This window comes from Sarcophilus harrisii, chromosome 1, assembly GCF_902635505.1.
Source record: "Sarcophilus harrisii chromosome 1, mSarHar1.11, whole genome shotgun sequence".
Lineage (NCBI taxonomy): Eukaryota > Metazoa > Chordata > Mammalia > Dasyuromorphia > Dasyuridae > Sarcophilus > Sarcophilus harrisii.
Window position 1 is genome coordinate 75,441,271 of NC_045426.1, and position 13,224 is coordinate 75,454,494.

The 13,224-nt window shown below is 34.0% G+C and overlaps 1 protein-coding gene across 8 annotated transcripts in view; it reads left to right on the plus strand.

The window, feature by feature from the left end:
- TNS3 (tensin 3) overlaps window positions 1–13,224 on the plus strand; it is a 378,141-nt gene that overhangs the window by 295,344 nt on the left and 69,573 nt on the right. For all 8 annotated transcript variants that reach the window (XM_031957264.1, XM_031957267.1, XM_031957260.1 and 5 more), the window contains one exon: window positions 7–87. In XM_031957264.1, the coding sequence (XP_031813124.1) occupies window positions 7–87 (81 nt within the window). The remainder of the gene's footprint in view (window positions 1–6; window positions 88–13,224) is intronic.

Sequence of the window (13,224 nt, forward strand, 5' to 3'; positions counted from 1 at the left end):
TTTCAGTAAAAACTCCCCATTATCCTCAGATCAGTCCATCAGAGCAACTCATGAGCAGCCCAGCCAATTTGTACAAAACAGGACATGGTAAGAATGTTAGCTATTCTTTAAAATGTATTGGCATTGTCTTAGTCAGAAGGTCATTCATTTTGTGGGCATGGTAGTAAAGGCTTATGATCTTTGCTATTGAGTAACCTGAGACTGTTGAATTGTTTGAGCTCAGGATTCTGAGCTTGCAGTATAGCTAAATAAAGCCTATCAGGTATTTGTGCTAAATCCTTATCTAATGATGAGCTCTTGGATAAAAACCCCACACCTTACCTCTACTCCTTTTCCTCTCCTCCCTCTGAGAAGATCAATGGACCTAGCTTAGAAATGGATCAGGTCCTAGCTTCCATGCAAATGAACAGCTCAGTCTACTCTAGAAATGACTGCAGCACTTCTAGCCTGGATGAAATAGGAAGAAGTAGGAAGCAAATAGAAAGCCTATTCTTTATTGGTCTTGGGTATTTTGTTTATAATGATATTTTGATTTAGGTTTGAATTAGCATTTCTTTCTACTATGTAGAAATGATTTGTTTTACTTTGGGATCAAATTTCCTTTTAGCTTTTGCATAGTTATAGAACTTATAATTATTTAAAAATCCTGGCATCTCAAACCAGGGGATGATTTGATCATTAGGTTTAAATTTCAATATGGAACAGCAGTAATAATAAAGGTATTAATAAGGAAGGAGGGGAGGAATAGAAGATAAGGGCATAAATGCTTAATAAGATGCACTAAGATTTACATTTTCATCTAACCTTTTTGAATTTTTAGGAGTTTCCCTTGGATCTATGACTGATAATTTTCTAAAAAATTTTTTCTCTATCGATTCTGATTTTTTCTTCTGTATCAAAACTTTTTATTTGCTATACTATATAAATCATTTCCCATATATCTCATGAAATATTAAATCTAATAAATAAGTGTAGCTTATCTATAGCAAACTGTTTAATTTTGTGTGGATAATGCTGCTGCATAAGTGTGAATAATACTCCTCACCAAAGCACTATGAATGTTAGATAGCAAAGTATTTAATTCTCTCCTTTTTAGGCAATCTAAGTTTGGGAGGCTATTAAGCTTTGATTTAGTCAGAAATATGTTTCTCTGAATCCCAAACTGAGAAACATGAACTTTTATAACCTTTATGTCAAATCTTCACAATGAATCTTCACAGTTTCATTATTCATTGTGATGTTTAGAAAGTCCAAAAAGTCAGGAAAAATAAAAACAAACAAAAAACCAAATATCACTTTATACCAAATACAAATGATTTTTCTGATTTACCTATTATATTATTTGAAAATAGTAGTTAAAAATTCTTTTATTCCCTTTAATAGTGGTTAGAATAATCATGGATATCTGTTTAGTTGTTTTTCTCCTGAAAAAGAAGATAGAAAACCTGACATAGAAGGTTGAATCATAAAATTCTTTGATTCGGTGTTGCTTCTAAGGAGAATATCCTTAGTTCTGAGAAATTTTTATTTTCCTGAGGGAAATTTCAGTTTTGAAAATTTCTCTAAAGTTATTTAGAGCTATTCCTATTGAAAAATATGAGTATTCGAGTTGAGTAGTAGCATTTTTAAGTAAAGATCCAAATATATTATATTATAGTGAGACCACTTTTATCAGTTTGCTAAGAAATAAATCAGAAACATTTAATAAGTGCTTATTCCTTTCCCTTCTGCCCTTCTCCTATCCTTATTGCAATGGAAATAAAATACTCATTTGTAGTATTAAGCTCTGCTCTGCTTATTAAATATTCTTAAAACTTCTACATTGGTACCATTTTAAAAGTTATGTCCTACACTCCAGTCCTGGAACAAGAGGTGTAGTGATCATATCCCAAAAGGAATATGGGGTGGGAAAGGAGAAAGGGATCATTTAATATGAGTGATAAGATCTGATTTGCTTTGCCCAACTATGTACTTAGTTGTTTTTATGGATATTTCAAATGTAGTGATGGAGAGAGGAGAATAGTGAGGCAGAGAGTGTTGTGGATTCAGGCAAGCTGAAGTCTGATCACTTCTCAATGGCAGGAGAAAAGAGATATGAGTTTCCTAGATCTCATCATTCCATGTCTTAAGAAAAAGTAGCATGCAATCTAGGCCTTTTGTTATCAAGTAGCTGTTGAAGTGAATGAAGAAGGAAAGAAAGCCTTTGTTGAAGAGAGTTACCATTTGAGGAAAAGTGCTTCTGACCTATCCATAAAACACATTTATTTGAGCCATCTGACAATATATATACCTATAGCCTTGATATACATAAAATCCTTTGTTATCATAATCATTATAATGGAACTTTAATTTTAAAAGAAAATAAAAAAGAAAGAAGCTCTTATCATGCCAGCCTTCCAAAAGTGAATCTAACATATTGCTAATAAATAAATAAATAAATTTGCATTTCACTGGAAAAGACTTAAATCATAGTTATGAATTGTTTTGTTTCTCTTTTGATGAAGAAAGTTAATGTCCCTTAGTAGATATTGACAATCTGAATCAGAAAGTTCTGATTCTGTTCTTACCTTCTCAGTACTCTTCACTAACTAAGAAGCATATAACCTTTCAGCGGACAATTCTTCAAAACTAACTTGAAAAACAACTACCATTCTGAATTGATAGAGGGAATTTCTTCATAGGAGTTGCCCACATCAATGAAGTCTTTAGTCCAGAATACAAAAAATACAGGAGAAAAGAAAAAGTATTTTGGATCTCCTGTGAAAATATTCTTTACCTCTTAATGTAATGAAGTTTTATTTGCCCTTTCCTATTGTTGACCAACAGTAAATTGTTTTTAGATTTATTTTTTTTTAATTTGAAAAATTCAGCTCCCCTTCCTGAGATATATTAATAGTATTTTAATTGTTTTATTTTTTTGCTTAGAAACACTAGAGCATCATATTATAAGAAATGAAGATAAGAAAATAGGTTCCAAAGTTCCCAGTAGCGAAAGATTCAGGCAACTTCCTGTTGGATAAGAAATGGGAGTTATTTTTGGTTTTTAGATTAAGTATAAGTGATATCTGTTTGGACTGTACAATTTGTGAAATATGCCTGAGTCCCACGGCCTGCACAAAATAGTGTTTTATTCAGTCCTATTGTACAGTGAGGGAGGGTGGAGATTTTATTCTGGAGGAGGTGTAGGAAAGGGGAGAGACATAGTTCTATAGTATTTTAAAGTTTACAAAGCACTTTCTTCACAACAACCTCATGAAGTAGGCATTGTAGGCATTATTGTTCCCATTTTACAAATGAAGTTAATGGCTGAGATTCAGTCAGTTCATGGATAGAACTAGAACTCAGCTTTGCAGATGTCAGATGTAATGCTCTTTTCCTTAGTCTTCACAGCTTTACAGTGCAGCTGTATTGTATGAATTACGTGCTCTTGATTCTATAAATTCTTAAATAGTTATAGGGGACATAAACATACTCGTCATACTTCAAGCTGTTGCCTTAATTAATTTAGGCTTTGCTTTTCTTTTGGGGGAAAAATATATTTCTTTCTACTGAATTATGGTTCTAGTAATACAAACATACTTTGCCACCACCATTTATAATGTAATTTTTATGGTTTTTGCAGTTCAGAGTTTATTATATTCCTAGACTGTCTTCAGTAATAGAATTTCTGATAGATAGTGTGACAGATTACAATATAGGATTCATAATTTAAAATGGAGATCAGGGGTTTAGGCCCAAAGACTCCTTGACAGGATTTGAAACCTTTTGCCTTAATCAGTCACAAAAAGTCATATAGATTCTTGTGACTAGGTAGCCAGCTACTTCTATCTATTTGCTTACTTTTCACATCCTCTCCCCTTGTTATCCTGCATCAGTTTGAATTCCTTTGTACCTCTGGAATTCATCTTACGTTTCCTCTCACCGGTGTCCCTTTCTGTATTAGATCTTATGATGTTTTCTTGATGGTCCTGAGTATTTCATTTAACCCCTTTTTGTAGAATGGTTCTTACTCATTTATATTTCAAGACTAAATAGTCATTGAATCAATCAGTTTTGAAGTTCCTTCTAACTGATATTCTGATACTTGCAGAGCTTCTAGCTGAACTTATTCTAGCCCATTCACTAGAGGAGGGAACATGCCCAACTGGTAGTTTACAGTCCTTGGCCATGGTCTTCTGGAGCTCAAAGTCATCTGCATTCCATAGAGGCATCAGTAGTAAGACAACAGTGAAGACTCTTGACATCTCTAGTAGCTTGGATACTTGCAGGGCAGACTTTTGATTCATTTTAGTTCCTTTCTACATGGGATAAAAATAGTTTTTGCTATTGAGATTGTTCAATAGATCACTGACTAACATAGCTACAACCAATCCTAGTAAATATTGTGAAGTAGATGGTTTGCCTTTTTATCCATCTAAATTTCTACCCAAACCTTTTTCCATCACTTGTCTTTTATTCCTGATTTTCTTTTTCAGATATGCCAGTGAATTTATTCTACCTTTTAGTCAAAGTTTCTAGTTTTCTGGTATTAACCAGCTCTTCCCAGTGTTTGCCAGTGGAGCCAAAGAGCTGACATTTGTTAAGGGATCTACTATATTCATTGAACATGAGATCCCAGGCACTGACTTCAAAGAGCTTACAGTCTAATAGGATAATAGCCATGATGTAATCTAGATTCTGAGTTCAAGAGTTATACAGACATAGTTTCATGAGAGTCTTGAGGGAAGAAAGTACATTGCTTTGTGGATAGAACAGGAAATAAAGTGGGCAGCATTTGAATTGCAGATTCAAAGGTAGTATTGGATGGATAAATTTGGGGTGGAGAGGGTAGGGCATTCCAAGCAAGGAAGTAGGAAAACACAAGATTTATTTGGTTCCCAGTCATAGTTTTGCCAGACCATAGAGTAGATGTTGAGGAATTAGTATGTGATGAGTATGGAAAAGTCTTGTGACATTGTAAAGAGTGCCTTGAATTTTATGGAGTATTCCTCAATCTCCACTTCAAACCGATACTTCTGTTTCCCTGATTGTTCAGCAACTTTCAGCTATGTATTGATTAGATTAATAGCATTTAAGTTCAACAGTCCAACAAATTTGAAGAACTTGTTAGAATGTATAAGAAAAATATTTATGAGTAGAGATCCTTTAGGTTCTGCTTATCTAACCTAATGGTACTCTTGGAATGGTATGCATGGAATTAACATTGCTTTCTCATACCATCTCCACCCCACACACATTTTTTGGCTACAGCCCTGCTCTCATCAAAACAGTTATTGCTTAGGGAGGGTGCCTTTGTTGGCATAGATCCCTTTTTCAAAAGCAGTGATAACAAATTAAGGAATGTTCATTCATTTATTCAACCTGAGCAGTTATTGGCCCAGGTCAATTTTTTTTTCTTTAGGTTTCTGCTTGTTAGGCGATCTGCTTAATTCAGTAAAACCTGCCTATAGACAAACTCTGGAATTGAATTGTCAAAATTCAAAGAAGATCCAATTGCAAAATAAAACAGATTAACCTATTAACATCCTAGTCTTTCAAAGAATACTATTTTAACAGTGGTCTAGCCTTTATACTCTGTTATTTACAGAAAGCCATAATCTTTTCAGAGATACTAGTCAAATCATTATGTAGTTTAACAAGTAAGATTATTTCCTGTTCTCTTTTATTTTGATTTTTATTCCTACTTATAGTCCATCCAATCAAGTTTTCTTTCAGGGATTCATTATACTATACAGTCAATCCCAGTCTCTTAAAAAGTAGATCAGCACACAAGCTCTAACCTTTCTTAACCAAGCTAGAAAAACTGAATAGTGACTAGCTGTGGCTTGGTCAGAGAAAATCAACTCACCTCTGTGGTCTTGGAGAAAGAAGTCCATCACCAGAAGGTGAGACATAAGATGATGATTGATGAGGGTAAAGAGGGAAGAAAGAAGACAACTCCTAGAGACTTTCTTCCCACATGTGAAAGAAAAACACACTTCTGTGAGGGCTATGATGAAGCTACAGATTAGTAAATTGGTCAGTAAATATTTATTAAGCACTGACTTCCTGAGTACTTCATTTAACAACTTTTTATAGAACAGGTTCTTGTTCAGTTTTGTTTTGAAACTAGATAGTCATTGAATCAGTCAATTTTGAGGTCCCTTCAAACTAATACTCTGTTGCTTGCAGATTTTCTAGCTGAACTTATTCTAGCCTTTTAGCCATAGAGTGGAACATACCCCACAGCACTGAAGGACTGAAAAGCAGAGCTAATTGCAAAATTTGGTGGAGAAAGGAAGAACAATAGATAATCTGAAGTCCTGGACTGATGTTTTTGTTTGTTTCTTTGTTTTATATTTTTGTTGATGCAATTGAATTTTCTAGTTCAGTGTTTGTTTACAATTACAATACAATACAAAGTATTTACCATGTATCCAAAGTTATTCTCTTTTTTGTCAGTCAATAAAATATAATTATTTCATACATGCTGGAAATGTGCATGATGCCAGCCATAAATATAGATGTGCTATACATTATATGCTTAGTCCATATTCATTTAATGAGAGTTTCACTGATCTTATAAATGGAAAGTAACAGAGAACAATAGAAAGGATGCTGTGGTAGGTGAGTGCAGATGAGAGGTTTTAGTTCCTCTCTAAACCTGTCACTTGTTAGTAGTGTGTCCCTGAGCTACACTGTGGCTACTCTGATTCCTCATATGTACCAAAAGGAGATTGAATTAGTTGATCTCTAAGATTATGTAACATTAATGCTTTGAAGCATGACCACCCATAAAACTGAACAAACTAGTAACCCCTCTTACTCTGAGCCATATCCTTTTGGCATACTTAAACTTTTTGTTCACTGAGAAACATTCTTACTGCTTGAGCTAAGTACCTCCAGGATCCGGTCAGGCAAGAAGAGGAGAGGCAACATTGTGAAATCTTCCAAGAGAAGCCCAGTGTTGCATTAGGTTTTCTGTGTTAAGGTACGGTTTCAAAAAGCAAGCCAGGTATGAAATCAACTAATTCCTCTATCTCTTCACTGCTTAGCAAAAGCAATGTCTCCTCCCTGGGTTGGTTTTAACCTTGGCGAGTACTCTCTGTAACCATTGCAGGCAATTTGTAAACACTCCAAGAAATGGAATAGTAACTGAAGAAATGGAATAGTAGTTGATTCTGTTGAGTTGTTTTATTTAAAAATTTAAAAGGATCATAAGGAATACTGTGTTGGCTCTCAATTCAGGATTATAAAATTCTTACTCCTTTTGTATTGTTACTCTGGCTTTACAGGGCTTTTTCTTTTGTTACTGTATACATGTTTTGCTTTGGAGCTAGAGATACATGCTAATTAATCATGTATTAAATTAGAAATTTAATGAAAATAGGATCCCATATATGCCTAGAGGTAGCAGCAAAGTAGCTTAGTGGAGAGAACGATGTAGTCAGAAAGACCAGAATTCAAATCATGATTAAGACACTAACTGTGTGACTCTGAGTAAATCAATTTGTTCAACTATAAAATTAGGATAATTATAACACCTACCTCCTAGGGTTGTTGTGAAGCTCAAATAAAATAATATTTGCAAGCATAATACCTTGCACATAGTAAACATTTTATCTATCTTCCTTCCTTCCTTCCTCCCTCCCTCCCTCCCTCCCTCCCTCCCTTCCTGCCTGCCTTTTTTCCTACTTCCTGTCTTCCTTCCTAACTTCCTTCCTTTTTTCTTTGTTCCCTTCCCCTTTTCCCTTCTCTTTCTCCCTCATTCCTTGCTTCCTTTCCTCTCTCCCTTTTCCCCTTAATTCCCCCTTTCCCCCCTCCATTCCTTCACGCTTCCTGCCTTCCTTTGTTTCCTTTCACTTCCTCCATGCCTCTTTCCCAATTTCCCTCTTGGTCTATTTCCCTTTCCTCCCTTCCTTTCCATCTGCCTGTCTTTATTTAAAATCCTAACTAATTTAGGAGAATTGAAAACAAATTTAAAAAATTACTAGTGTACAATACAATGATTTTATTTATTTATTTACTTTTATCAACATCTCTTTCTCACTTTTTCACATATGAATTGAATAAGGTTGATATTTTTATTTATTTCATATAATTTCTTATCCAAGACTAGTTTAAAGAGCCATCATGATCTGGAATATATAGAATATTATGCTGGAATTCTCTTAATCTGGATTCTGCTTTGATTTCTTCCTCATATACTGGAAGGTGGAGAATTGATCTGGCACAAGTTGATATTGAAAAAGTCTGTGTTTCAGGTGAATGGAAAGCACCCCCAATGTGACTTACTTAGCACAGGCTTATTCTGAACAGTATGATGTACAAAAGCTATAATGGATTTGGTGTATGTATGTTGAATATGTCTAATATTGTAGTCACAGTGCTCTGGCAATGTCTGGAATGTTGAGTTTAGCCCTAGGCACTGTGTTTTAATAGGGACATTGACAGAGTTAAATGTCAACAGGTTGTCAAGAGATCTAAAAATTCAAAAGTGGAATTGTTGGAGGGGGAGAACTGTCACTCAGTTATTTGGTAATCAAATGAACTAGAAGCATTTTTTTCCTAAGGAAAAAAAAAGGAGTCAAGAGTTACACTGAAGTCCACCTCTAAAGTCCCATTATGCTATGTAGTTAAAACTGAACTTTTCAAGACAATGCTAGGAGACTACAAATACTGGTAGATCCTACCATATTAGAAAGCGTTCCAAATAGATTTGATGACTGACAACATGTCACCCAGGAGAACTAAGTTAATTTCAGAGATGCAACAACCTAGTTGGTTGCAGAATAGTGATCTTTATTTTTGGTCCAACATTTCACAGGGATCATTTTCCCTGTTATAAATGTTAAGGGATGAAGGATGGGAGGAGTTGGGAGGATTAATCTGCATTGTTGGTAAACAGTCTAGCACTGATGAGATCACAGGGCCTTAAAGCAGTGAGGTATTTAAATAAGGGCCAGTGCTAGGCATTGAAGACAGACAAATTCCTTCCTTTTCTTTCTTTGCTATTTAATATGAAGGGGAAAGGTTCTAATGTCAGGTTTTCCTATTACATACTTAGAGAACTTTTGAAGAACAGACCCACACATAGGAAGTCAACCTTTAGATCAATTGCTTAAGAAGTAAAATAAAAATGTTATGTAAAATGAGGATTAGCAGTAATTTTTTAAAAATTACAAGAGGAACCATTGGGTATAAGTAGTTGATTCATTTTCTCACAATTCCATATTTTTTAAAGTTTAAATATAGGGCAATGTGCAAGAATAATAGCTCTCTACCCTTGTTAGTTGCAAGATAATATTTAGAAAGCCCAGTTCTCAAAGCCTTTTTGATATTTGTATGAGTACATAAACAAAAACATATAAATGTACTATAAAGACACTCAGATGAATCTGTGATCTCATCAATGTGGATATATTCTCAAACACTACAGATTTAAACCCATCTACACTTGCCCTTCATGTATAACTCATGGCCATAACCTTTCCTCACCTTGTCACAGTAGATCATGCCAGGGAGCTTCCTCAAGTTTTCCCAGTAGTCCCAGTATACCAGCAGAGCCCCCAGGCTGTCTCTTGCTTAGCCCTCAATCTTGCCATATGAAAATGTAAAGCCCTCCATGAACCCAAGCAAAATGAAATGTACTACATAAAAAGTAATAGCAATGTTCAGGAATGACCAATTTTAAATGACTTTGCTATTCTCAGTTGTATAATCATCCATAACTACTCTGAAGTTCTTAGGATGAAAAATCCTATCAATACCTAGAGAAGAAGCTGATTGTGTCAGAATACATATTGAAGCATTCTCTCTTTCTTTCTGTAGTTCCTTCTCTCTTTTTAACATTAGGGTTTTTATTTTTATTAGAATGGGGGATCTGTGTTTTCTTTCATAATTTGATTTTTATGGAAATGTTTTGTATAACTTCACATGTGGTTTCTTAGTTGTGGGTGGGAATAAGGGAAAACTCAAAAATTTTAAAAACAAATATAAAAATTTTGCATTGAATGTAACTGAGGAATATAGTAAATAGATTAAATACAAAAAAAAATCCAAAAGGAAACGGCAAAAAAATAAAAATATAATTTCTTTTAAAAATAAATTACATAATATTTTTTGAGGAGAAAAAAGTGCTTAGTTTATGTCTGGCATTTCATAGGTACTTAATTCCTTCTCTTCCTTTTTGAAAAGTATCAGAGATAAAATCATTATGGATTAGAGAGATGCAAATTAAAACAACTTTGAGAGATTTTATAACTATCAGATTATTTAAAATGGTTGTAGAGAAAGCAGCAGACATCATTGGAGGAGATGCAGAAAAAAACTGGGGCACATTCATTGTTGGTGGAATTATGAACAGATTCAACCATTTTGAACAGAAATGTGGAATTATGCCCACAAAGTTATTTAACTACCCATATACCCTTTGATCCAGAAATACCACCAGTTGGTCTATTTCTGAAAGTAATTAGGAAAAAGGGAAAGAACTGATATGTCCTAAAAATATTTATAGCAGCTCTTTCGGTTGTGGCAAGAACTGGAAATTGCAAGAATGTGAGTGGCTGAATAAATTGTGGTATATGATGGTCATGGAATATTACTATGTTATAAGAAATAATGAACAGAGTTCATAGAAAACATGGATGGGCTTACATGAAGCAATGAAGAGAAAATGAGCAAGACCAAGAAAACATTATATATATTAATAGTAGTATTGTTTTAAGAGCATCCATATTAATTACAAAGAACATGAAGGAAGATGTTATTTGCATCTAGAGAATGAATTGATTAATAGAAGTATGTATAGAATGATTTTACACAAAAAAAACCCTACTGCTCTGTGTGCTGTGTGTGTGTGTGTGTGTGTGTGTGTGTGTGTGAACTTCATGGGAAAGGGGAGGCAGAAGGGACGACAAAAAGAAATTAACACTGTAGATTTACACTTTTATGTGCAATCTTTATTATACTATCATTTTATTTCATAAATTAAAAATAAAACAAGTAAAGTTTTTTTTAAAAAAAGTGTCAGCATACAAATCTATGCTATTTATTACTGTTATACTACTTTATGACTTAGAAGAGTTGAACCATACAAACAAATGTTAACATTTTCAAATTATGGGTGTTGCTCTCTACAAATTATCTACATATTTGTTCCAGAAGCAATCTGGTAATCTTTCCAGACTAGACTTTTTATAGGCTTTATATGAAATTTACATGAAATCTCTCTTCTGGCCAGACCAGAAATTTATTGGAGAAGAGTTTTCATAATTTATTATAGTTCTACCTCTAATTTTCACTTCAATATCAAAGCTATGGGGGAAAAGTTGGAAAAAAGATCTGAAAGTTAATTTAATAGAACTTCAAATTGTTCTTTTTCCTTCAAATTACCTCCTCCTGATCCACATAAAGAGATCAGAGAATATGTGTTGTTCTAATAGAGCAGAGAGCAGTTCCAATTCACTTTGAGGTAATGATACTTCTATGACCCCAAATTAGCCACTTATTTCCTATATGACCTTAACAAAGAAGTCATTTCACCTCATTTGTAAAATGGGGAGGGTGAATGATTCTAGAGATGACTTCTAATTTCTCTTCTGTCTCTAAAGTCCTTTAATATTGTAACTCTATAAATGAATTCACACACATAAATATAGCTAGGAAAATAGAGATATACACAAACATATATATGTACACATTCTGCTAAGCAGGTTACAACATGTTCAATAATAAATTAACAAAAAATAATCAGAAACAGTAGTATCTAGGTAAAAAATCGGTAGTTTTTTAAACACCTCTTTTCTTCTGATCTCCCTTTCCAATCCCAATTTAATGCCAGAAAATAACATGACTTCATTAATCAGTAAGACTTTAACTTAAGATAGTTGGGAGATACTATGGTGTAGTAGAAAGACTTAGGGTCCAGACATTTGAATTTTAATAATGATTCTGAAACTCATTTCTTGGGTAACCTCAGGCAAGTCATTTATCTTTCTAAGCCTCACTTTTCTTGTCTGTAAAATATTCACTAGCTTACTTGCTTTTCAGAGTTGTGAGGAAAGTGATTTTCTAAACTTTCAAGTTCTATTAAAAGTGAAATGCTATTACTGGAGTTGGCCCAGCCCTAAATATTTAAAAAACCATAGTCACTTCTCTTTTCTGCATTTCACTTTTCTTTTTAAAAAAAAAATAAGCATGATAAGATGATTTCAGAAAGACTCAGAGAGCCTTACATGAACTGATGCTAAGTGAAGTAAGTAGAACCAAGAGAACATTGTACATAGCAACAAGATTATGCGATGATCAAGTCTGATGAACTTTGGCTCTTTTCAACAAAGAGAGATGATTTAGGTCTACTTCAGTAGACTTGTGATAGAGGAGAGCCATCTGTACCCAGAGAGGGGCCTGTGGGAACTGAGTATGGATCACAATATAGTATTTTCACCTTTTGTTGTTGTTTTTTCTCATTTTTTCCTTTTTAATCTGATTTTCTCACGCAGCATGATAAATGTGGAAATATGTTTAGAAAAATTGCACATGTTTAACATATATTGGATTTTTCCTGTCTAGGGGAGGTGGATGGGGGGAAGGGAAGGAGAAAAATTTGAAACACAAAGTTTTGCAAGAGTCATTGTTGAAAATTTTGTATTTTTGAAAAATAAAAAGCTGTTATTAAAAAAAATTAAAATGAGTGTGATTAGAGTAAATAATCTCTGAGGTCTTTCTAGCTCAGGCATTTTGTGATGTTCTTTCATTCTTACTTGTCAACTTTATCTTTATCTTATTTCCAACACTAATTTTGTGACCTAGAACAAATCATTTTTGTCTTTCTCAGCTTGTTTCCTTGTTTATAAAATGGGGATCACAATAAACACCTACCTTACAGGGTTGTGGTGAGAATCTGCTGAAATAACTTGCACAAACTGCTTCATCAGCTTTAATAGGCTATATAAATTGAACTACTTATGCTATTTAGTTCTTAAAGACTAGGCTAGCAGCATTTAGAATTAGCCATGCTAACCAGAAGGGTTTCTGTTGGAATCCTTACAAATTGTTAACTCATTAGAGTTGATAGAGACAATAATTATCTAATTTAGCATGGTTCAGTATGATTGATCTGATCCTACAAGGAGATGTTATGGGCCAGAACTTGAAACAAGGTACTAAGTGGAATTGATGGAAGCAATGCTTGTGTGCTTGGGTTTGCACCTTTAAGAGTTTACACATTAGAGGTCACAC